Source organism: Syngnathus leptorhynchus, chromosome 3 (assembly GCF_054491065.1).
Source record: "Syngnathus leptorhynchus isolate UIUO chromosome 3, UIUO_Slep, whole genome shotgun sequence".
Taxonomy (NCBI): Eukaryota; Metazoa; Chordata; class Actinopteri; order Syngnathiformes; family Syngnathidae; genus Syngnathus; species Syngnathus leptorhynchus.
In genome coordinates, this window is record NC_141197.1 from 10542106 (window position 1) to 10568417 (window position 26312).

Below are 26312 nucleotides of genomic sequence, written 5' to 3' on the forward strand. Positions count from 1 at the left end.
AGTAGCTTGATTGTTTTAGGCATTCATAATAAACCGTGCATAAAGTCATGCACGAACACAATGTTACATTAAATATTAAATTCAATAAGATTTGAAGGAGACATGTTCAAGCTTAAGTAGAGGGAGTCCCACATGAAGCTGCAAAGCTTAGGAACAAACTCCAGGCTATAATTGGAATTCCTCACATGCCTGATATGTTGCACAGTGTGAGGCTGATGTGGAAATTCTCCTGTCAAGGTCCTGCAGTGCACAGTGACTACATGAGATACAGACCTCATATCTGAGTCACTAATCTGCAAGAAAGTTAGTCATTTCGCAAAATAACTAGTTTGGACTGAAATGCACGGGCCTGCAGTTTAGAATTTAGTGACACTAGATGGCGTCACGGTCCTCAGTAAACACTACAAGTGTCCTGAAGCGTGCAGGATTTGACAAACTGGCATTGTTAACATGCCTGAGGTCACACGTACTGCCGGTAAATGTTAGCATCAATGGAAATCCATATCCAAGGGGCTCGCTGATGGTGTCGGGGTACACTCGCCTGTCTTGTGTGCAGGCACCATGAGTTTGATTTCTGCAATGACGTTGTGCACGTCTGTGTGTGACACGGATCAATTTCCAAGATTGCCACGCCCATGGAGCCGCACCTCACCTTTTACAAAAACATTCCAGAAAGTTAGGAAACTTGGACATAAGTACAGTTTAGCTTGAGTGCCAGTGCATGTTGCATGTTAGTACGTACGTATATGGTATGCATGTTACTTTATTTACATTTTGTATTTTTATTTTTTATTTTAAAAAAAACCCACAAAAAATGTAATGTTTTAGCAGAGCTGGAATTGATGAATGGCATTTCAATTATTATTATTATTATTATTATTATTATTATTATTACAAATGTTGTTGTTGTTGTTAGAGGACAGCGTGAGCTGTGCCACCAATGCATGCATACAGGTCAGTTGTATTTTGCGCGTGTGCGCGTGGGCGTGTGTGCAATTACATGCACGCGGGGAGCCCCCTATCGATAGACGCGGGTACTTCACCGGCTGACGATCACTTCTCCGGTCTCCACATCTTGGTGAGCGACGCAGGCTGAGACAGGCAGTCAGTCAGGTAGTGTGGTCGAGATCCAAACAGGATCACTCGTATGGACCGGCGCCCGTAGCGACCTGCGGGACTACTCTGTGCTCCTCCACGCCACCGACGAGCCTGTTTCGGCATCTTTCTGTGGGAGCTGCCGCTCTCTCTCTCCAGACTGCGTAAGGCCTCCCCGGTTGAAGAGGAGAAAGTGGGGCTTGGTGAGGCGAAGGCGGTGGCGGCGAAGTGTCCTCGATGGCAGGCTGGAAGGACGGCTCGGTGCAGGAGAAGTACCGGTTGGTCGTGGTCGGAGGCGGCGGTGTGGGCAAATCGGCCCTGACGATCCAATTTATTCAGGTCAGTGAGGCTGCACTCCCTTGGCTTTGGGTGCCCAAAACACGGAATGAGGCCGGACGGAGCCCCGGTGAAGCGGGCACCGGCGGGGGTTTGTTTTCTCCGCCGCTACTTTGCAGAGGCCTGCAGCAACTTAGCGAGGGCTTGTTTGTTTGCAGAAATTCAAAAGCTTATTTTTGGAATCTTTTTAAAGGCATAGCTGTCAGATCAAAATTGTCGACGCCTGAGACATCCCCGGCTACTTTGCACTTCGCTAGTTAGACGAAAAGGGGAAGTCGATTTGAAGCAGAGGTGGCAAAAGTAGTCAAGTACTCCACACGCTGGCTGTATTTATGTAGAAGTCAAAATTCTTGTGCGGCAAGTATTGACTCCGTAATGCACTCAAGGAGATGAGTAAAGGTCTATGATTTATACAACTGGAATAATAATTTAAAATAATGCGCAATTAACTTACAATAAATTGGTACATCAGTTTACAAATTTAATTAATTGCCCTCATATCAAATAAATTTCTCTAGTCACATGAATGGAAATCTCATTAATTTGTGATATTCCTTAAAAAAAACACAAAATGATCAGGGGATGCTTTGAGAATTATTGTCAATTGATTGTCTATGTGAAGCCCTTTGAGACTGCTTGTGATTTAGGGCTATACAAATAAACTTGACTTGACTTGACTTGACTTTGAAAACTTGGCACATTGGAATTAAAAAAACTGCTTTTTCACACCAAAGTTAATTTGTCATCAATAATGTCATTTGTTCTGTGCAAACGTTTCTTCATCGAAAATATGTCTTAATCCTGCAGAGCCACTCCCCCCAGACATTGACATTTTTCATTCAATACCTATTTTGATCATTTGACCCTGGAGGAAAAACTCTGAACTTGCAGTGAAAAGGAAAACAAAACTGCTGGACATGCTACTGTTGCTATACCTTGTATAACTTTGTTAACTGATTTACAAAGTATGTTCAATTAGCCCACAATAACAACTGAAGCAGAATATGCCGATGTATTTTTTTTCCAGATCAGATTGCTCTTTATTTATCAGCAAAAACTCATGTTTTTTATTTATTTTTATTTTAAGACAACATATTCACTGAAAACTTCAACAAAAAAATCTCTTAAATAAGGCCATGGGTGAGGAGAATCTTGCTTCTCTGAATCTGTTGCTGCCCTTGTTAATGCTCACGGGCTCACCTTCCTCCATGTCATCTTGACCTTTCTCTATTTACGTCATTTTTTTATGTGGTGTCATCGTCATCTGAGGTTGAATAAGTGCATCTCATATCTGTTTTCGAATGTCGAGGATAAAAGTTGTCAGAAAACTTAACTCAAAGTACAGATCGTGAACTTTTCGATTTGAAGTTATTTATGTTTGTATGTAATTCCCACCATTCTCCAGTCAATTCTGATTTATATCACTGTTGCTTTCAAGCTACAGTATAGGTGAACCAACAACACTCAATGTCGGAGCAAAAGCTGACCTCTTGTTGCCTTTTGCCCCCACCCCACACACCATAAGAACATCATACCAGCATTCAGAGAAGAAAAAAAAAGTCTCCAGCTAAATCACATGAGAAATATGCTCAAGCCCACATGAGGGGCAAATTTGTCCTGCTCGACTGATTGCAAGTAAGCAGGCACAGCAACACAAAGTCTCCAAGAAAAGATTAGCATTTGATTTCAGGTGACTTCCACAAAATGCAAGGCATCATGGACCCCCTATTGGTCTTAGGGACCACCCACCTCTCCAATGATAATAGACAGGACTTTCCATCCAGCACTTACTAAATGTCACATCTGTGTTAAAGATATAAGCTGTTGATTGCATTCCAACACTTTGCAGACTTAAGCGGCATTGCTTCGACCTTCCTTGCCCTCATCGTTGCCATTTTGTTACCCCCATTTACAAAACACAATATGACAACTTTGCCCTTTTCAGTGTGTGTGGGTGTGCATACGTGTGTACGTGTGTGTGTGTGTGTGTGTGTGTGTGTGTGTGTGTGTGTGTGTGTGTGTGTGTGTGTGCCTTGTGTTAGTACTGTATAACTGAGGCCTGGCTCTTGCTTCCAAGAGACGAGACTAAAGGCAGCTGCATGTCTCCACGCTGTAAGACACAATGGTGGGCTGGCACACGTTTCAGAGTGGGGGTGAAAAGCTTGTGGTGAATGTGTGTTGGTATGAGGGGGGAGTTGTGTCTAATGAGGGTTCAAAAAGCTCATTAACTGCATACCAAGTAAAAAGGGATCAGATAGCTGTGGCCCAGATTCTTGACGTAGCCCACTGACCCTGCTGCCCCACACGTAGGGAGTATTTAAAGAATAATGTAAAAGTTAGCACGAGCTGATTGTAACGCACCTCAAGTCAGACTTATGAGTACAATGGAGACTCGGTTTTCAAACACAATCCGTTTCAGGCTGTGAAGTGAACGAATCATATTTTCCCATTACAAATAATGGAAAAACAATTTTATCCGTTACAAGACATTAAAAAAACCCGCCTTTTTTAAGCATTTTTACATTTGCGCATATTTGTCCTATCGCGCAACTGCAGCGCTCCGCGAACGCTCAACCGTAGCGGGTCGCAGACCGCGCAACTACACCGCGCTGGTCGCATTATTGTGACAGAGTCGTCGCTGAAATTTAGAAAATATTTTGTAAATCCTTATGTACTTTCCAAAATTTAAGTGGACATCAGTGCGTAGGGAGCTTAATTTGGTGCGATCGCGCAACTGCAGCGCACCAACGAGCGCGCAACCGTAGCGCCGCCGACCGCGCAACTGCACCGCGCTGGTCGCATTATTGTGACAGAGCGGTCGCAAAATTTTTGAAAATATTTTTAAAGTCTTAATAGACTTTCCGAAATTGAAGTGGACCTCAATGCGCAGGGAGCTTAATTTAGTCCGATTGCGCAACCGCAGCGCGCCGGCCGGGCGCTCACTGTCGCATTGCTTAAGGAGCGTCTTTGTGTTTTGTGTTTTGTGCGTCTTTACCGCTCCCACTTGCTTCCTTTGGAGGCTTGATTAGCGTTGGTGCAATCCTCAGAGTAACGAGAACGTAAAAACGAAGGGAGTCAGTTGGCATGCGGGTCCTCTCGGCTCATCTCGCGAGGTTCGACAACCGAATTTCGTCCGACATCTGAAACAAAGAAATCTCAATTTTTTTGTTCAAATACCGATTTGTTCGAAAACCGAGGCTCCACTGTATAGTGAAAGCATCTCTTTTTTTTTCTTTCCCCAAATAACGGATAAGTGGATAAAAAAATAATATCTCATGAATATACAAGGGAGTCCCATATTTCACTTGAATTAGATTTTATTCAACATATGTTGGCCAAGAATGTCTATTAAGAAAGTTTGGCTGTTAAAATATTGCAAAGGGTAATAAGGGTAATAAAATGTCTTCATGTTAGTTTATGGATTTCTGTATTTATTGTTTCTTGGCTAAAGTTTGGTGCAACATTTTAAAATGAACGTTTTCATTTCATACTGATTAGAGCATTTGACTTCAAGTGCTATTGTCATAGTTATTGTCACACTTATTATATCAATATAATAAAAAATAAGGCCTGTCACTATTGCCCAAAGATTTCTCCCATGATATAATTTGAGAAGTAAACTGACAACAGAGTATGACTGCCATAAGGTTTGGGATCAGTTCATCCGCCCTCGTGTTCCTCTGGTGTAAACGACGCTGTAAAAGTGAGCGACAAGGAGATGTTGACAGCAACAACCTCTTCCGAGCTCTCGTGCCAGGGGAGAAGACCTAACAGCTGCTTGTGAAAGCGAGGCTTTCCCCAAGAACTGCGCAGAGAAATTGGGAGGGAAGTGGGAGGGGTCTGGGCCAGTCTGGGTGAGATGATGTTAATGGTCATGGACCATGTGGAATTTGGCCCTTTGGCAAAGGAAGTCACTCTGCTGTTACTGCACGTACACCTAGGACCTCCTCGATTTGGATGGAAAAACTTGACCTGCTTCCTGAATCAATGGAACATGTATGGGTGTGGGTGGGTGTGCGTGTTGAAGTCTTGGCAGAGTGTTTGTTTTGCCAAAAATATAAAGTACGTAATACATGTTCAGTATTCATTTTTATGATTTGTTCAAAGTTGCTTATCCTGTTTTCAAAATAGAACAGAGAGAGAAAATGACAATACTGATAACCCTCAATGTAGGAAATGTATACTATTATCTTAAAATGACCTCGACTAGCGAATGAGTTCCAACAAAGCAGACGCTCACCCATCATCAGTTGTGAAATGTGTCACTTGACATTCGCCTGTTGCATGCCTCATTGGCATTGTGCTTCATACAGTTATGCAAGGTACACCAATATTCATTGTACGCGGTATGATGCAAGTACTTGACATTATAATATTTGCCGTACCTGTCGATACCATACGACAAAACTAAACATGGATGAGGGTGGGATTCGACCCCGTGAATGCAAAGCACAATAGATTGGCAGTCCATCGCCTTAACCGTTCAAAATGTCGCCTCGTCTCGTTCAATATACACAAAGCCACTTCTATTCTCACACTGCCACCTGCAGATACAAGATGTAGACCGGAAAATTGCCACTGATGCACAATTAAATACAATGCCGAAGGAACTCCTCAATGTGCAGCGTAAGTTAATTTAACGGTGGAACAAATGTAATAAGTCTGGATCTGGATATAATATCTGAATGTGATATAAAAAGTAAATAAGATTACTAATACTTTAGAGTGCTTGGATGGCACGCCCTAGCCAGTCAGAAAAAGAAAGAAAAAAAGAGAGACAGTGCTGAGGCAGGGATTTGGGGGCGAGTTAGTGCATAAAAGAGGATGTCGCTCAAAGCTATAGAGCGGTGGCCACCCGGAAGCAAAAGCGGTTGTCTCAAGCTGAGATAGCAGCGGGATGACACATCACTGAGTCATCTGACAAACGTAGAGCACAATGTTGTTTAATTTGAGAGAGGAAGCCTCGAAGTACGGGAAAGTGTGACTCACATTGGAGACTGCATGTGGGGTAGTGTGTGTTGTGTGAGTGGGTGTCAGTGTCACTCGGTTGCTTTTATACAAGAAATGTTCTCAAGACAAAGCCACACACCTCTTGACAAAGGATAGTCTTCCAAAATAATTTTATACAACGCATATAGTCTAGAACGCTAGACCCACTTGTCTTTTATTTATACGTAGATTGTGTTAAAGATTTTTGACATGGCATCTACTCTGCAAGTTTCTGTATGTAATTTGATTTAATTGCTGGTCTTGTTTTGCTCTGATTGGAGTGAACAGTGAGATCATTTTCTCTTGCTGGTTCTAAGGTTAAAATCCGTTTTCCTTTTTGCCACCAGTGATACCCTCTTGGAGCAAAAAAGGGAAAACACTGACTGAGCTAAAGTGACGTAAGATGTTAGCAAATCTTGTGAAAGTCACATGAACTCATCTGGCTTTTGAGGCTTAATTTTCCAGGAATTGTTGGTTGAACTCTTAAATTGTACCACTGGGGTATTCAAATTTCTGTTCCCTTGGCTCCAGAAAATACTGTTAAGACCCGAGCTGTTCACTCAATAACTACCAATTATTTTCAGAGAAGTGGCGCCTTCGTAATGAGTCGAAATGAGATCAAGGCATACGATATATTGAAAGGTCGTAAACATTTAGTTATACTCAACAACAACCATATGCATTTGATATAAAAAGTCTACACCCTCCCGTTAAAATGCCATTTTTTGTGATGCAAAAAAAATGAGCCCAAGATAAACGGTCAAACAACTGCAATCACGGTTAATGATCAATGACCTCAATTATAATTGCCCAATTCCCCATTGATTGCAGTATTCTGTTTCAGCCTCAGTTGAATACAACTGTAGAGATGATCAGAGTTGTTTCAGCCTGATGCCATGCATCACGTATAAATGTGCCTTGCTGGATATTAAGAAGCTCCATATATGCTTACATCTTGTGATCTGAATATACTGAGCAGAGCACATTTATCAGTTGGCGTGAATGTGTGCTGGTACCAACCATGATGGATTTTAATCCAAGCAGTGAACTTCAATGAATATTTGAATGCATACTCACAAATTTTGGGTGAATGGCTCAACTCTGGTTACTTTTAGAGTCCTTAAATACATGAGAAACATTCCTTTTACTGAGGTAATATACTTGAACCTGGCAAAATGCCATGCAGCATACCAAAGGAATGCACACGCTAAAAGGGAGTTCAGGATCTGTAAAGACACACCCACCCATCTGGTAACACTCAAGAGACTAGCTGGTCGCTCCTTTTACTGCGAGATAATGAGAAACTAATGAATATCCGGGGAAAAATGCCACTCTGTCCATGCTACAATACAAACAGACTTGTATTATTCAACCTATAGTCTACGAGTACACCATTAGGTGAACTTGTATAGATAATTAAAAGTGGATTGTTTTTGTAATTGCTCATTTCGCATCATTTTTTTCACGCTAAAATGGAATGCCTTTTTTTTACGTTTGTCACGTGAAAGAATACCGATGGCCAGTACTGATGCCAGGTATCGGTATCGGGCCAATACATCCAAATGACAATGTATCGGGACTCGTGAAGGGGGCCGATACCAGCCACTGATACTTAGGCAAAAATAATTTGACATTGAATAAGACCTGGCCAGTAGTTGGCGCTGTGGCCATTTGACCCATTGGTGAATCATCATATGTGTCAGAAGGACCTGGTCCACAAATATTTGTCATGTACATTACATACGTATTTACGTATTTAATTTTATGTATCATAAGTACAAGTGGTATTGGTACTTGGTATTGATGAGTGCTCAAGTGATTATTGCCACTGGTGGTATTGGACATTTGTGCTGTTTGTCCAGCTTGTGCATAGACTGTGTAATTGCTCTATACATCGTATCATCAACAAAATATCATCATAATATTTGATCAACATTTAGATCCAACAATCTCAGTCAACATTGTTTTCCCACAGTATATAAACTGGTAGTGCTCAAACATGTAGTCCTACCTTGCTTTCCGGTCACTGAGCCTCAGAGTCAGGCAAACAGATGAGGCGGCGAGATGCTTTGTGTTGTTTTGGCAATTGTTCCGTGTCTCTGTTTCAGAATAACTGGCAACAGTATCAGGTCGCACATCTCACAGTCTTTGCACAGTCGCAACAACTCCGGCGATGGGAAAATGACATGTTGCTTATTTTAGCTTCTCACCCCCACCAATTACAAAATGGAACGCTCAAAGTGTATGCACAGGGCTTCTCATAACCAAAGCCCACTGTATGTTCATCAGTATTCTCAGGCGGCTTTCACACCTATATTTTCCTTTCCCGATTCCAAATCAGTTGTTGGAATTGGTTGGTTTCTCCCAGTTCGCTTTCTTTTTAAATTGTAAAGTATCCGAGCAAACCACAATGCATCGGAACAAAGCAGCAGTCAACAATTTGTTTTTCTATAGGGATGCAAGTTGTCTACTTATTTATACTATTATATACTAATTTACAACAAATTTAGATAAATGACAAACTAACTATAATATGGAATCTGTGTTGCCTAAGCTTTTATCAGTCAAATGAAGAATGAAAATATCTCGTAAACTTTTTACTAGAAAAGTAGTAAAGACAAATTTTACATCAGCATTAAAAAAGACATTTTTAAATCAGTCAAAAACGCATGTTGGGCTACTGAGAAAAATTTGCTGTTGACCGGTGGAATTGGTTCCAAGAATGTATTGATGAGTGAAGTAATGTGCTACACCCTCTTTTTAATGTGTATAATCATTCTATAAATACTATAATGACATTTTTGCTTATTTTGTGTGTGGTTGTCATGGCGTTAATCATTAAAAACTGATGGGAGGAATGATTATATGTATTTAGCATATTCAGTTGGGCACCTTTGTACATGCTGTCAAAAAAGGCATATTTCATACCCAAATTATGGGTTTTCCCCTTCAGGGTGAGCCATATTTTTTGTTTGCTTTTTTTGTTGTGGCCACCATTTTTTTTTTTGCAGACCCCTCATGCATTTTAATGCCCGACACTTATTATGCCCCGCCCATCTGTTACATAATACTATGCACAAAAAAACTGGCTTTTAGTATGGTACAGCTTGCCTAATGTGAATAAGCAACAGTGATTGTCAATAACAAAATATGGCTAATTTAGATAGTTGACTGACTATTTTTTCATGGTCTTGTCTTGAAATCCTTTTCTTTCATTAGAATCAAAGATGAGGTCATGGACAGAAATGCAGCAATGTGGCAATGATGTCATTGCTTTACCAGAAGATAACACTTAGCAAGCACCCGATCTGATTGCTCTGATGTCATCCTCAACGCTGTTTACAGCCCCTTTGGCCGACATATTTTCTTAGTCATAATATAATAACTTAGAATGGGCACAGATAAATCAATTACGAGTAAACCTTGTCTTGAAGCAAATAAGGCAGTCTACAAGTACAAGACAAAGTGAAACATTAAGATAACTTGAGCTTTGAATGGTTGTTTTTGAAAGGCACCGGTGCTTCTTGTCCATGCCTGGTGTTGGGCTGGCTGCCAGACAGCTGGTGGACATTTGGCGTTGTCTCATGCACAAAGTGTCCAAGTGGACTGTGGGACACCTGCTGTCCATCAGGGGAGGTGTGGCCTGGGATCATGCAGCTCCTCAACAGGTGACACTACAGCATGACTCATTGTCCAAAATGTGATCTGGATCCTTAGGGGAAGTAATCAGAAAAAGGTGTTCAAGCATATTAGAAAACAGAGGAAGTTGCGGAAATTTTCTTTCAAGTTCATCCTACCTTGTGTTAGTTAGCCTGCTGATAGACAAAACTGTGTGTGTGGCACCAGTGCAAACGTAAACATTTGACTTGCTTGAGTCACTAAAACAGCTGGCCCGTGACATTCTGATCTAAAAGGTGCAGCAACTGTACGCGATTGTGTGTCCACAGCAACAGCCGGTGCCGGAAAACATAAGGTAAAACGGTCGATTGGCACGCGCCTGTTTAGCCTTTGGTCTGGTATGTAGAACCAAAAGCGGTCCTCTTGTAGCCAGGCTGCTGGTGATACTGGTTTAAAGCCATTGGCTGCTCGACTTGCGTGCAGAGAGCACAGTCATCATGCTGACATGATGATTATCAGACATCTCAATTTTAGGCAACAAAACAAACTTGTTCTCATCCTTCACTTTAGCGTTTTCCCAAATTTCCATCCAGTCGCAAATCACGATTGTGACAACATGTCTAATCATTACGTCCTTGGAAAAGGATAAGTCGCAGCCAAAAACGCAACTCGTGATTGTTCGTTCCTCATTTTGCAACGTTAACACATATTGCTCTTGTTGTGGTACTCTAAGTGAAGAGTGATTTTGCTACTGCTCAGAACAGGGGCGGGTCTATTTTAGTGGAATCCAGGGCTGAGACTACCCGGAAATTCTGATAAATCTTTGTACATTATCACAAGGCTGCTTTACAACAAATATATCGTCGCAGTCGGGCGGAAACCCCGAACTGTCAAAATGACAACTTAACAGGAACTAAAAAAATAAATGAAATTAAAACACCACAAGAGCAAATGACTGTCCCAAAGAAATGCTTTCGTTAAGGTCTTAACCCACGAGTGATGCAATAAATACTAAAAGAATGAGGCGACTAACCCTGTGTATTAAGTGGATATTAATGAAACGGTACTTTACCTCTGTCAGTACACCTCAATGCGCTCCCTCGTTCAAACGTGTCCGACAAAGACGACTCCTCGGCCGAGACACCGGCCTCCCAGGCTTTGCAAAACGAGAAAACGGAAGTAGTTTTGCAACAGGTCTCAAACATAAGTTGGATTCAAAGCGGCAGTGTTTATCTGTTTTCTAGTTATTTTCACCGCTTTAAATTGGCTTCTATTGCGTAAAAATCACAGCCGAGGTAGAGACGGATCATTTGTATTGATTTGTGAAAAAAAAAAAAGAACTTGACCATATTTGGACTTTAAAGGCTTCCGCCGGACATAAGGTCACCTATGGACATCGATGGATTGGTTTGAACATTGATTCAATTCAAGGTGCTTTTAAGCTTCCGATTAGCCAGTATTGTGCATCCTTGATTTTTTTTCCTGTATGCAGCCCTTGGAAGAAAATGTTTAGACACCCTTGTTCTGAAGCGTGCCATTAAAAGCCAAGACCACACCAGAAAAAGGCACTTGCTTGTGGCACATGTGGTTGTAAAGGCTTGCTCATGTTGGAACTTTTCAGGACTTAGGCTGCATTCTACACTTCTGGGAAGTCGGAAATATCCCGCTTGGCGCTTAAGAGGTCCGACCTCAAAGCATTCCTGGCAAACTCAAAACATGGATGACAACCGGGATCAACTAGTACATGTGTTTTTGACGTCAATTTATCCTTATTTTTACCATACCAAGTGTTACCATTTGGTTCAATTCAAAATGCTTCACATTTTATTGTGGATTGAAAGACTAGTACAGTACACAGTTTATACTGTGTGAAGTGTATTTGATTTGCTAGATTACTATTTCATGGATTATAGGCTGTCTTGCAAGTATAGAATGATGTCATTCTATTTACACAGCTGATGCCGCTACTTCCTCCATGCTTTGCAGTGGAAACACAAGCCTGATCACGGGTTAATGTGATCCAAAGCATACCATGCCGAACATAAATGAACTTTGTGGAAAGACCGGTTTAAGACTGTCAGCAGTCTTCTCGTCCTTCTTTTTAAACCACATAACATGCAGACATATTATAGCTGAACATCCCCATACAAATTTTCATCTCATGCACATGAACTTCATGCTTCAGCCTTGGCAGATCCTTTTTTTGTAGGAATTCTGACATCTGAAAGGCATCATATTGTACTTTTCTTGCTTTACTGCTTTTAAGCTTCCGACTTGCCAGTTTTGGGCAATGCAGACCTCAGCTGGCTTGCTAACTAGATACCACAGCAGCCAGGAACATGCCAGCACTAGTCAGTCTCAATGGGTTTTCCTTCTTTTCTGTGTGCTATTTGCTCCTCTTTGGCATTTTTCTTCCATTTGGAATGTACGTTTCATTCACTTCTATGGTTCTTCAATTTGAATTTAAGATTCATGATGAATCTGATTGTCATTCTACTCATCCCTGGCAATGGAATTATTTGAGTAGTTTTCGAATATGGTCACATCATATATGTTGCATTTTGATTCTATTTTCTGTTTGGCAACTTTTCTTATGAACCAGCCCAATTAGATCTGTTATAATAGAATTTTCAAGCATGATCTCATTACCAACAGAAAATAAAAACACCTCTCAGTATGACACAACACTGCTGCAAACTGTAATCTCCATTTGATAAAGCTGTTGCATTGGATCAACATTCTAGATGTGTTATGGCTACTGAATGTATGTTAGAGGCAAGCGTGCCTTCCTTTAAAACCTGAGCCGTAGCACTGCTGTGTTTTCGATATCAATCCTTTATCATGCTAGGCCATGCTTGGAATGAAAGTGCAGCAGGATGCATGTGGGTAGAAATGAGACACAGCAGCTGTGCTTGAAGGGAAACATGCATATACATCAAATACCTTACCATTGCATTGAAGAGATGCACAGTGTAGAATTTGTAAGAAATATTCTGCCAGCTACAGGTATTGGTTGCTTCACTTGCATTGCTCAGATTTTGATTGTCAGTGAACAGCAGTTGCTTGTTAACCATTATTCATTTTCCGCCCTCTTTAAGCATTTTGTTGGAATGTTTACTTTGACACTTCCTCTCCATTATTTCCTCCATTCATATTCACATTTGTAAAACTAAAAGCCTTTGACGTAGGACCAGAGATTTATGCCTTCTTTCGGCGTTATTGCAAATGACACCAGAGGCTTTTACTCGGAACTGCTCTATCTGATCGTGGGTTGGTGTGTCACTGTGTCGATGTGCACAAGAATTGCAGGAATATTTTGTGTAGGAACAGCTCGCTGCTCTCTCTCGCGTTACGGCTCCGATGGAACTGTTTCAAATTAAAGAGGCTGGAGATTCGCATTTGGTGATTTTGTACACTGTTGCTGTTTGAAATCAGGACAATCGGTTCCCTGTGCTCACAAAGACTGCTTCTGCTGCTGCAAAAGAACCAGACCCCAGAACAGAACGTGCACATTTATGTTATTGTACACGAGCAGCACGAAGAAAACATTTTGTGTAAAGTGCATTGATAATTGGACATGGGGTTGGTGTTAAGCGGAGAAGGAGAACTTAAGTGATTTCACATGATCAACTAGAACAATAAGGTTGTTCACATAGTTTTGAGTCTTTGTGCCCTTCTCTCTAATCAGTTTGTAACCCTCTGGTGGGTTAATGTAGGTCTCCAATTGTTATTTCTGTAAAATACCGTCCATAAAGAAATTGTTTGCCGTGACCAATGTAAAGTGGCGCTTTGAGACCAGCGACCCGGTAGGAAAAGAGCCTTTAAATGTCACTTCTTTGATTTTGCACGTTTGTGGGGGTTCAAAAGTCTTCAGATTGCAGCACAGGCTGATATTTAGCTGCACCATTGAAGTCTTAATGCCAGAGGTCAGAGGAGAACGGGGGGTCGACAACCATCGGTTGGCTCGCTTGGTGGGACGTTTATCCTGCACTTTCTTCTCTTCTCCCGAACCTACCTCCACACTTTCCATATGCATAAGTAATAGGCTCAACAAAATGGCAGAAAAAGTACGCTTGTGTATGAATAACGGAGCAATCTTGAAAATGATGCAGTCAATAAACTTGCTATACAAAAGTGTGTCAGCATACAATACATAACTACTATGTGCAATAATGTTACTCAGTCATTTGCTTTAGTTTAATAGAGCCAGGTATTGACTTGCCGTCATCTAAGGACAAGGCAGTGAATAAAGCGAGTGGATATTGATCTGCACATTAGACGCACGAGAGCTTGTCAGTTACGTGCTCGGGTTCATTGAGTTGCACATCACGCTAAGGTTTCCCGCTGTAAATATCCACTGACGGTTGGATGGCCAACAAGCCCTGTGATCCTTCATCCAGGTCAATCATAGCTTTATTTTCTCCAGCAGTGTGGGCTGTCCCTCACTTATAACAAAATGTTCCCCAGCGGCTCTTTGAGCCAGCAGACTCATTGTGTGCTCCCTTTCTCTCCATGTGTATTGAATAAGTGACCTTTCTATTTTGCATGAGCTCATGGGAAAAGTGGGCCTTTCCAGCGGAAGTTAAAGCCGATCCCCTCCCCTACTTGTTCTCTTGCTCTATGTCGTGCCGAGCCTCCACGGTCCTTTCATTTTCACTCTTTGACCACCCGGGTTCCACTTCAAGTACTCGCAGTACTGCTCACACAAATTCGTCATTAAGTGGTGTGAAACTCAAAGCGCATGTGAAGGACTTGTCACCATGATAATAAGTTTCACTGTTATCGATGGCACAGTGAATTGTTTATGGATAAAGTATTGTATTTTAAGGATGGGCATTTGATAAAATTGCCTTAACTCATGCTGGGGAATTTTTTTTTTTTCTCTTATTTTATATTTCTTGCCTTGTTAGAATCCCCATGAATGCTCTAAACTCCTGCCTCCGATCCCTTGTTGTACTAAGGTGACTAAACCTGCTGGTAAAAGCTGTGTCATATCTTCACATAGCTGATGTCACTTTCTTTCCGGCTCTTGTCCAAAGTGCATCAAGACATAATGACACAACTATCAATGCATTTCTTATGCCAATCAATAATCGGCTGGACAAAATTCACCAATTTTTATGTTTTCATTTATTTATTTATTTATTTATTTATTTATTTATTTATAAATAAATCTAGATTAAATCTAATTTAATCTAGATTTGTCTTGACTGCCCGTCCCTTTTTGTTGAGGTGGCTCACAGAATCATTACATCTTGACTTGATTCTCTTTCCAGAGTACTTTGTATCCATTTTCCTCCGAGCTACTGAAAGTACATCTGAAGATCTGGAAATTACTATGTCTTCTTTCTAAATGTATAATTTGTTCTTGGTTGTTTGTCTTTCTTGGAAATTTTGTAACACTTCCTTTTTGTCTGCATCAAGCAAACCACTCTGAGTCTGAGCTCGTTTCCACACCCACGGTTCCATTACGACGGTGCTTGTGCATCTTTTTGCATTCATGCTTATTCACGCAGTGCACAAAACGAGTGTCATGAAGGACCCACAGGCGTAGAGGTTGAGTGATGATGAGGTACAGGACTTGGGACCTTCGCAAAGTGGCGACATCAGAGAAAATCCTTGTTAAGTGCTGACTGCTGACCTGCAGTTGCAATATGTTCAAGCATTTTCCATCTTAGGAAGAGAGACTTGTGATGTGTCTTGGGGCAGGAAGGCTGAAAAGAAACATGTTCAGAGCTTTTGCACACAATTTAAGGCTACATTGTTCTTTGCAACTTGTGATTTCAACGTCAAGTGTATTCAGTTCAGTTAAATGTCTGACAGAACAGAAAACCCACTAACATTTTTGTCCCTTCTCATTTTGTCATCGAAAGAATTCGTCATCAAAGAGCCACAATTAGCTGTAGCTCGTCAACGTCTCATTCTCGCCGTGAATAAAAGGGTCGTCAGCAATTTTCACAATTGTTGGACATGTCAGTTTCAAATGTGTTGACGTTTTTGACTTAGTGCATCTTGATTAGTTCAGTTAACCCAGCAACACCAACCAAACAAGAAGAAATTGGGATAAGGACCGAGATGGAAAAGATCTATATTTAGTGTCTGTAAAGCTCATTTGATGGAGAGGAAGTGGGTACATAGTGCAAGCATGGTACTGATTACACGCCTACACGTATCACCCCGTCTTGCACTCCCCGAGGCTGGCAACCAACAGTTTTAACAGACAAGATTTATTGCTTCATGTTGTGACTCTGGCACTTGAGAAAAACAAACGCGACTAGTAACAAACAGATTCAAAAATGCTGCAAGATGCTGTACAGTTGTTATTTTGTGGTAATTGTCAACTTTGTAACTCTCACGATAGTAAGTGGTGGAAACCTTAAGTCATTTTCAGGTTCTTACTAGGGATGTTCCAATCAGGAACATTCCCACTGCATTAACAACACCAAGAAATAAATGGTAAAGTCAGTCTTTTTTTTTTTTTTTTAATAATGATTCCATTTCTGTGTGTTTTAATGAGGAAACTCACACTAAAATAATGCACTTTATACAAACACACCCTATTGACATAATAGAGAATTTAACAATCATACTGCATGACTTGAATAGCTGCATGTGTTGTGTGTTTGTGGAGGCGGAGGGCGGGTGGGGGCGCTGGAATGCAGGACGGGAACTGAGTGACAGGTTTGGACTTCGGAAGGTAGGCGGGGTCCCAGAACATGTCGTCTGTGACATCACCCCCACTTGGCCTGCTGCAGAGGTGGAGTTTCCTTCCTGCAAAGCTGCCACCTTGAAACTAAGATTGAAACTATTCTGCAGATTACTTCTTGCAGGGGGCAAACATATTCAGTATGTATGTTGATCTAATGAAACATCTTGATTCTACTTCACTGCCAAATCGAGATGAATATCCACCATGTTAACAATTCCACTGGACCTGAGGAAAAATACCCATGATGTTGACATCAGCATTGGCCATTTAATCCCTTGCTTCACGGCAGCTTTATTGTTAGTCTTGAAATTCATTCAAAACTACAAGACAGGTGATAGAAAGTTGTTGCTGTTAACTTAAGAGGCTTAATAAAGTTGATGCAAATTGCAAAATGTCCCTTTGGCAATTCTGATGCCGTTCAATATAAAGTGTGGAAGCATCCTTACAGGTATCAGTGTCAGTATAGTATATGGCGATAATGTTCCCTAGTGTTCAGACTAAGACACCACGACTAATTATATTACAATTGCTATATTGTGATTTCTGCTTGAGGGAAGGGAAGTTGTCTATTTATATATTTATATCTATTTTCGATTTTGAACATGATTGGTCCTCATGACAGCTGTTCAGCGTTTCAACACAAATCTCAATCCTTGGAATGTGTCGGCCTCCTTGTGTCATTATTAACACCGAAAAATGTCAAAGGGACATGACTTCAGGTTCAGTCAAGGCTTTCCTGGTTCCAGGTTCAATCAAGGCACTCAATTTATGATTTGACTAGACCATGTGACATTTATTTAACAAAATCATTCTATTCATCCATTTCCCACTATGTTCATGCTCAGATTTACAGACTTTTGAACACCTACTACAAACAGAAAAATTACTACGCTCGAAAGTCTTCCTTTGTCACACACAAATACATGTTTTTGGAATGTGGGAGGAAACCGAAGTACAATTTTATAAAGTACTGTTTTCCCATCCAAAAACACATTGATGGTTTAAGTTAGGAAAGTAACAGAACACAAAACCTGACAAAGTCATTGCTCGCTGTCATTATGTTTAGGGTCATATTTTACTTGCTTACTGGTTGCTTCTGATGTTGTCATCTATGAAGCTATCGCAGGTGATTTTACTGGACATGACTCAGCCTTGCATGACTCAGCAGTTACTGGGAGATCTTCTGAATCATGTTGCAGTCACCTTTTGTATGGCACTGTCGACAACTGTACAAGCCAAACTGCAGGTGAGCTAGAGGAGTGTGGCGTTCCCAAATGCTGCCCGATATTGACAGAACTAGGAATAAGAGGTTGACGGCAAGCCGAGGTAGACAATGGAAGATGAAAAACGCAAGCAGCATTTTTTTTTTTTTCTCTGTCGCTTTCACTCAATTCGGGTTTGGTCATCTGAAGGCACGTGGGAGACTGGTGCAATGAAGCATAGTGTTGGACACAGAAATACTGATGAATTATTGAACAGTGGTGAATAGATGCGACTTGGGCCTTCATACAGTACTTGCATGCTGCAGAGTGTGAAAAAAGATGACATGCTTTGTCTGCAACAAGCGGCTGTGGGTGAGCAGCAAAGAGTAGGCAGAAGGAAAACACAACCATTAAGAATATGTACATATTCATAAATAAACACTAGCTACACAACAATAGTGTATTGGTCTGGAACTTAAGCGATGGCTGGCTGAGAGAAAACTGTGTGTTTACCTGCACTTTGATGATAAAGGCAGGTCACTGTTTCAAGCAACAACAGAAAGTACCACGGGGTGATTTTCTCTCTTAGCTGGTTGTTTGAAGGCAGAAACATTTATTCCCCTGACCAAAAGCACAGACATTTTGAATGTCGATGCAAATGTTTCACAAGATATGACCTAAAGTTTTTATTCTCCTCACTATATACTGCTGTTTCAATAGAGCAGTTCAGATAATGAGTGCAGTCCATTTACCATTTTATCATATTATACTTTAACAAATATATTTGAACATTCCTTAGTTTAACCTTTATCTAAATTTACCAACTTTTTTTCCTTTATTTTTCAACATTTTGTTATGTCAGGGGAGAAGTGCAACAGCCTAAGCAAAGTGAAGTGAAAAAAGAAAATATTACAGGTAATAAAGATTGTACATTATTTTAAAAGCTAGCTTCACTTATATATTTAAGTAAAAAAGTAAATTCACCAAAATTGGATCCAGAAAAGGGTTTGTTGATGGGAACTGATAAGCTGTTTGAACCCACTGATGTGCTGGAATGGATTAATGGCATTTCCATTGTTTTCAATGGGAAAACATAATTTGAGATACGAGTGTTTTCAGCTACCAGCATTGTCACGGAACAAGTTCAAATCTCACTATCTTGAGGCACCACTGTATTCTAAAGTTGTCTGAAGAACGCAAAAAAAAGTCATACGGAAAACCCTGAGCCATTTTTATAGTTCGGTGGATGGATTTTTTTGGGGTAAAAAAACCAAAGCTGCATAAGAAGCTCAAGTTCCCTAAATTGCTGATGCAATTTACTTTGTATACCGAAGTGGGATCTTCTGAATGCCTGCTACTCAAGTCTCTTCACTGTAATGACGATAGCATACAATCTTCATCAGCTGAGCCGCTGCGTCTCATGATATGCAAACATATTACTGTTAGGAAGTAAGATGGCTATCGGCGAAATGATCTATTGATAATAATAAAGCTTCTGTCATAGCTTTCCTCTTGGGTCACTGTAGGTTCACATCAGAGCTGCTGCTTTGTATTATAGGAAAGGAGCATTGTGCTGAATGGTTATCAGTCACTGTTTTGTCTTCTACCTTGTTGTGTTTTTCACTTTACTAGCAGCTTTGTTGAATGACTTGCCTTCTAGTACAAATAAACATTCAAATGTGACACTATTCTTCGTAGACTACCATTTAAATTCTTACTCTGATTAGAAAAGGGTTGGTAACATTTTCTTCATCCAACAAACGAAAAACTTACCACTAAATTTTGCACGCATCGTGCCTAATGAAAAAAAGAACGTCTTAAAGTTGCAATACACAAGTACAAAAAATAGATCTGTAGGGTCATGTTTGCACCTTTGTCGTAGACGGTTAACCCAATTGATTTCAAACTTGGGCTGTAACATCTCAGCACCTGGGAAGAAAACATGGGACCATATTTTATGATTTAGACTTTTTTGGTGTGGCACTTGGTGCAAAAGTTGTCAAACTGCTCGATTAAACAATCACTAGACACGTCACGAGTTGTGATTGGCCCATGTCACATATATTGACTGTATTTTTTTTTTTCTTTTTGACTTGCAGTCCTACTTTGTCACAGACTATGACCCCACAATTGAGGACTCTTACACCAAGCAGTGTGTGATTGATGAAAGGGCAGCCAGACTGGACAGTAAGTACACCTTGTTAATCCACATCTGTATTTGCTTTGCGCACTAATCCAATACACATACTGTAGTAGAATCTGTTGGGCTTGATATGTACTCAATATTGAAATGTCTGTCTGTGTAGTTTTAGACACGGCTGGGCAGGAAGAGTTTGGAGCCATGAGAGAACAATACATGAGGACAGGGGAGGGCTTCCTTCTCGTCTTCTCGGTCACTGACAGAGGAAGGTGAGTGACAGTTCTGTTCACGAACGAGTGTGTGCTTGCCTCTTTTCTTTCTTTGTGTGTGCGCACACATGTCTGTTTGCTCTTCGCAGTTACACCATTTTACTAGCTGAAGAGTACGCTTTTTGGGGGGGTTAGTTTTATGCTGCTTATATTGGTACAGAACACAATATTCCATGGGCCTTGAAAGATGAGTCAAAATGATATGAAACAGCTTGACACATTAGGAAACTCTGCTTTGAAAACGGCCAGCAATGAATGAATCGGCTAAACAAAACAGCTTGACCCACTCTCATTCTTGTACATAATGTAACTCTAATCGTTAAACTGTGCATAATGATATCTCAAGCAATTAAACCCAGTTCACACAGCAAGAGCATCGGTCCAACGTGTGAGGTCCCTCATAGTTTGGAAGTCGACCGACAGTTTAAAAATCTTGCTGCGTTAACCAGGCTTTAAATATGATTTCCTGCAAAAAAAATGACCTCAGGAGGTTGACATTTTCCCTCACCCATTTTACAGGTGTGTAGGTGTGGTATGAATTGATACAAGCCAATGTCTTTGTGTTCCTACTCAGCTTGTCCACTAAGCTGAACAGCCCCAGCCCCACCCACCCACAGCTCCTTCAGTATTTATGGTGTAAACAGTCGTTCTTTACTCCATTTATACCAGTCAAGTCTTTCCAGATTTGCTAGGTGTCTGGAATGCCATCCTAGGTTTATGGTGTATTTTATTCAGTTATTTGATATTATTACACCATAACCTGCCATTTATCGCAGGTGATATATTCCAGACCCACCACTTAATACAGTATGTGTGATATAGAAAGACTGTACAAAAGTGTTAAAAATAGTTTTACCGCTGTGAAATGCTTTCAACACATTCCATTAATTTAAAGCCCATTTAAAAAAAATTGGATTGCATCTCTTCTAACATCACTTTGAGGAAATAAAAAGACTTTTTCCAAAAAGACAGTGTGCTTACTTCAAGTGCCTTGATGTCACTCCTAGTTTAAGCTTACTGTAAAATTGTCACATAAAACAAGACAATTCACCATTGTATATCTTATAACCACACCATGTCATTTCCTCCAACAAAAATCCACTAGGTGTATGCTAACATATAATGTGAAATAGATCAGCTATTGATGTAAGGCTGTGTGGGTGGATTTCCTCAGTAATGTCAAGCAGGTGCACATGTACAGTTCATATGTTAATGGGAACATGTGTCACTGGAAAAGCACCATTTGCACTGACACAATACCACTTAACACACCATGTGTGTTTTCACAGCTTCGAAGAAATCTACAAATTCCAAAGACAAATTCTGCGAGTCAAAGACAGAGATGAATTCCCAATGATCCTCGTAGGGAATAAAGCCGATCTGGAGCTGCAGAGACAAGTAAGTCCAACACGCATATCTCTCCTGCGTAAACATCTGATGAAATAATATGACGCAATCGGCACCATTCGCATTAATGAAAGTTTATTTTGAACATGAAGAAAGGACAAAAACAATAATAACCCCAAATTTGACAAAGCACCTGTAATGCCATGCTCAAAAGTCTAGTAACCTACATAATTTTTTCTCATTTGTACGAAAGACATTTATTTTTTGATTATATTTCCTTCATGATTTTTAACCTCTCTCTCTCTCTAAACATTTTTTGAATCTGCATATTTGACATGGAAACGAGCTTCGCAGCTGCAGCTAGCTGCTAAAAGACAGGATGTCAACATAAAAGAGCAGCTGGAGAAAAAGTGTAATGTCAGGAGGGAAGAATGGATGGAGAGAAAAAGTGTGCTGAAATCAGGAATTTTCTGGGTGTTGGTACACAGCGATTCAGTGAGTCGACAGCTCCCTCGTATGGTGGAGAGGAGCTTTACAGCCGCAGCAGAATTCTCAAATATAAGTGCAGTTAAGAAAAATGCCTATCACCTGGAAAATTTATAATTTTATTAATACTGATAATGTATGCAATAATTTCAAAATAATAGTAACAAATCTCTTTTGCGATTATAGATGTTTTGGGCCCGTCTTTTTTGTTTACCTCTGTCTGTCTCCATCAGGTAACTCAAGAAGAGGGCCAGCAGTTGGCCAGACAGTTGAAGGTCACCTACATGGAGGCTTCAGCCAAAATCCGTATGAACGTCGACCAGGCTTTCCACGAGCTGGTTAGAGTAATAAGGTAGGTGCATGATCTGGAAAGAATGGGCACATTTAATTTTATTGTTATCAGAAACAACTCAAGATGCACCAACATCAATATCATGATCAATGCCAACATCTGTACTCATTTTTGCAAAAATGGTCCGATACCACAACACCGAAACACTTCACCAACATGACACATAGTTTCCAGGTAGGAGTGATGTGTTGTCCCAAATGCGAATGACACATACAGTAACACTCTTCATAAAAAAGAAACTGCACCACAATTTCAAAACATTCCAGAGTTACGAGAAGAAAGCAATTGTCTGATGATTTATGACTTGAGTAGTCCTCCCACAGTTTTATTTTCGAAGACAAATGCCCAGTGTCCCAGGCTAAGTGAAATTTGTGTTGGATGTTATGATATCAGCACAGTAATGACAAGGTGTTACCATCAGAATTCCATAATGACTTCATTAAGTATCGGCACATGATCCCAGCGAGTACTCAAATGTAAGTATGTTTATTTGCATTCAGGTTGGAAAAAATGGTAACTGTGGATCCTAGGAAAAAGACATTGTAAACATCAGTAGTGTATCCAAAATATGTACTGGTTGCAAAAAAACTGATGAAAAAAAACAAACAATGTGCATGACTTCTATCTATGCTTCTAATCTTCTATTAACGTCTGATAAATGAAAGTACATTTGCTCTGCTTTATCCAAACCTCCAGGAAGTTCCAAGAACAGGAATGTCCACCGTCGCCAGAACCGACAAGAAAAGAGAAAGACAAGAGCGGGTGCCATTGTGTGATCGTCTGAGTTAGCCTTATCACTGTAACTCATGCAGCTACTCTCAATTGCCCCGCCCACTCTGCCTGACATCACATCCCGGCGTGGATGACTGACCGCTGCCTTCTCCACCACGTTGCATGACACCAGACAGCTCCGCTCCCCAACTCTCGGATACTTGGACTCGGGGTCGCTGTGCCCAAGACGTGACAATGAACGAGTGACAATGCCAAAATTGAAACAAAACACCACTCTACCTTCAACCATAGCCCGATTGGCATGACTAAACATTGCCTTCTAAATCAGCCTGACCAATTCATGTTTTGTACTCGGAAGGACTTCTCTTGCCTTGTAGTGATTTGTACTTGCTGCCGAGAATGAATGAAACAAACAAACAAACAAACAAACAAACAAACAAACAAAGATATATATATATATATCCGGAATGTTAACAAGTTCCTTTCAAGTGTCTGACAGAGCAGAGAGATTATTTTATGAAAGCTTTGTGTATGTTGTGCCATCTTTCTCCCATGTGCTAATCTGCTACTGTACATATGTGAGATTTCTCGTGATTTTTAAAGTGTATTTCTAATGACTATTAAATCACCACAGTACAGTGTGTGAGGGTTGGTTTTGCATATATGAAAGTGACAATGTAATGATGTATATAAATGACGCCGAGACAAGCCCTTAAAACAACAGTGATACAACTTTTAGATTCTTTTTTTTTTTTTTTTTTTTTTGTGGCGTCTGCTTTCATCTCAATTGCCAAATATGGAATATGTGAAGTCCATCCATCCATTTTCAACACTGCTTATCCTGTACAGGATCGCGGGGGGTGCTGGAGCTTAACCCAGCTGACATCGCGCAAAAAGCAGTCTACACCCTGAAGTCCTATCGGTAGTAGGATCCTGCCATCCCATTCTTCTTTCCAGGTGGTGGTTGATTCAACACGATCAAAATGAGAGGTCGAATATCCTTGACGTCAGAAGCCATATGTCTAAATTTGACCACTAACATCAAAGCAAAAAAAATGTCACCACTTTGTTGAGTTAATGAACATAACTTTTAAAGTCCTTGTAAAGTGAAAATCAATGTTTAAGTAAAATCACAGATGTATAAAATGAGACGCTGTCGGTTTGTCCGTTGAACGCGCTGAGACAATGTCCCGCTCAACTGTCAATCAAATGCCTCTTTCAGGACCAGTAAAAATGAAAGCCACCTACCGACTTTCTTTTACCTTCTCGTAACTACATTTGAGCCACAAAAATATATCTGCTGAAAGCCTATGATGGCTGTAATATTTTCACACTTGATACAACGAGGCCCTCTAAAGGGGCCACGCAAACCCAAAGCCGCGGTCCAATGTACTCACAGCTCGCAATGAGGAGCTTTCAAGCTCCTTTAACAGCTGATTATCTTAAGAAAATACGGATTTTCAGGTTGGAGGCATAGCTAGTTAACTTCAAGTTGCAATTGTGCTAAGTAACTGCTGATGCGAGCAAAGGCGCTCATGTTTATCTTCATATAGTGTGGAGTGGTGGATGTGCCACACAAGGTGGATTTTTTTTTTTAAATCATCTTCAAATGTATCACGACACAAATTTCCGAATCCACTTGACAGGGTCTTTACAATTCCATCTTAATGTAACATGTCTGATCAACATTTAGTCAACAAAACCGATGAATCATTCCAGTAACAAAAGGGATTTTTTTGGAGCCCATCCTGAAGTTAACCATGTTGATCTGTAGTTGTATTACCCCTCAGTGCATTTCTGTTGGAAGAAAAACAGCATTAATGTGCTCAGCAGTGCCACATGAACTCAATGGACCTGCCACCTGTGGCTTCATGTTCAGTACACACACACACACACACACACACACACACACACACACACACACACACACACACACACACACACACACAATGAAATTCTATTCTGCCTTCTCTACTGTTGTCTTTCATATCAGCTTGTTTTTGAAGATCAAGAAAATTAGATGATGGTATAGTAACAGGCTTGATTAAATGTTTATACTTTTATACATGATTTTCTTAACTACTGTAGGAGGCAATTTATTATTGTTTTGTGAATATGTGTAAAGCAGAGTATTTAATTATCCTGGTTGTTCAAAGATAACGTTGCCCCAGTTTTAGCCAAATTGGTTTCTTAATCAAAAATGCTTTTGAGGCTTACAAATGCAGGTTGTATTTATCTTCCCGATAGAGGAGGAAATGCCAGGCCAGCTACGAAGGGCCCTGGCGCGCAATGGCGCTTAAATGGGCTCCAAAAATGAACATTTTCTAACTGCTGACATTTAAAGCACCCATTGTGGTAAAAATGCTTATGTACATCGCATCGTACTGATTTGTTTCCCATAAGAATGTCTTTTGCCTTGTTTTGAGCTTTTTTGGTGCTGAAATAAAACCTCTCATTGAGCCAGAAGGGGTACCTTTTTTAAAAAAATTAAATAAAACTTGAATGTGTAGGCAGATTTAATACTCAAATTTGTTTCCATATGATTCATAGTTTGTGATTAAATAAGCATTACTCATCATTCAGGTCACACAATGAACTACAACTCGGCGTGTGACTGCAGGGAAGAAATGCCAAGCATAAAGCATGCACTGCCTATGTAAAAATAGGATATTTTTTTTACTTAATTTTTGAACATATTGGTAAAATGTAGGCTAAATGTTAAAAAGGTTTTCTTTACTAATGCATGTGCAAGTCAATAATGGGGAAAATGCAACGTTTGTAGCATTTAGCCTAGACATACATTCAAACGTACTTGCGAGTACGATCGATTTGCGAATACGTTCCAAGGTATTCTCGTGTTTGTTCGAAAGAATTGCTGAGTACCTTCGAAAGTATTTGTGAGTTCGTTCAAACGTATTTGTGACTCAAAAATGTCCACATTGGCATCTCCACACTTCCATAGAGCAGTAACCAATTGACACAATTAATTGAAGAGGCGCCACCGTGTGGCAGGATCCCGCAATACCATAAATGACTT

General features: G+C 40.4%; 1 protein-coding gene across 2 annotated transcripts; it reads left to right on the top strand.

Moving 5' to 3' along the window:
* The first annotated feature begins 1022 nt into the window (after positions 1-1022).
* Positions 1023-25741, top strand: rras2 (RAS related 2). 2 transcript variants are annotated; one of them, XM_085907448.1, is made up of 7 exons: positions 1023-1113; positions 1255-1434; positions 20049-20136; positions 20256-20358; positions 21648-21756; positions 22425-22543; positions 23240-25741. In XM_085907448.1, the coding sequence occupies exons 2-7, from the start codon at positions 1333-1335 to the stop codon at positions 23325-23327; spliced, it is 609 nt and encodes a 202-aa protein (XP_085763574.1). In that variant the 5' UTR covers positions 1023-1113; positions 1255-1332; the 3' UTR covers positions 23328-25741. The 2 variants fall into 2 exon arrangements, with proteins under 2 accessions (XP_085763574.1, XP_085763573.1); XM_085907447.1 differs by having other exon boundaries at positions 1050-1434.
* The last annotated feature ends 571 nt before the right edge of the window (positions 25742-26312 follow it).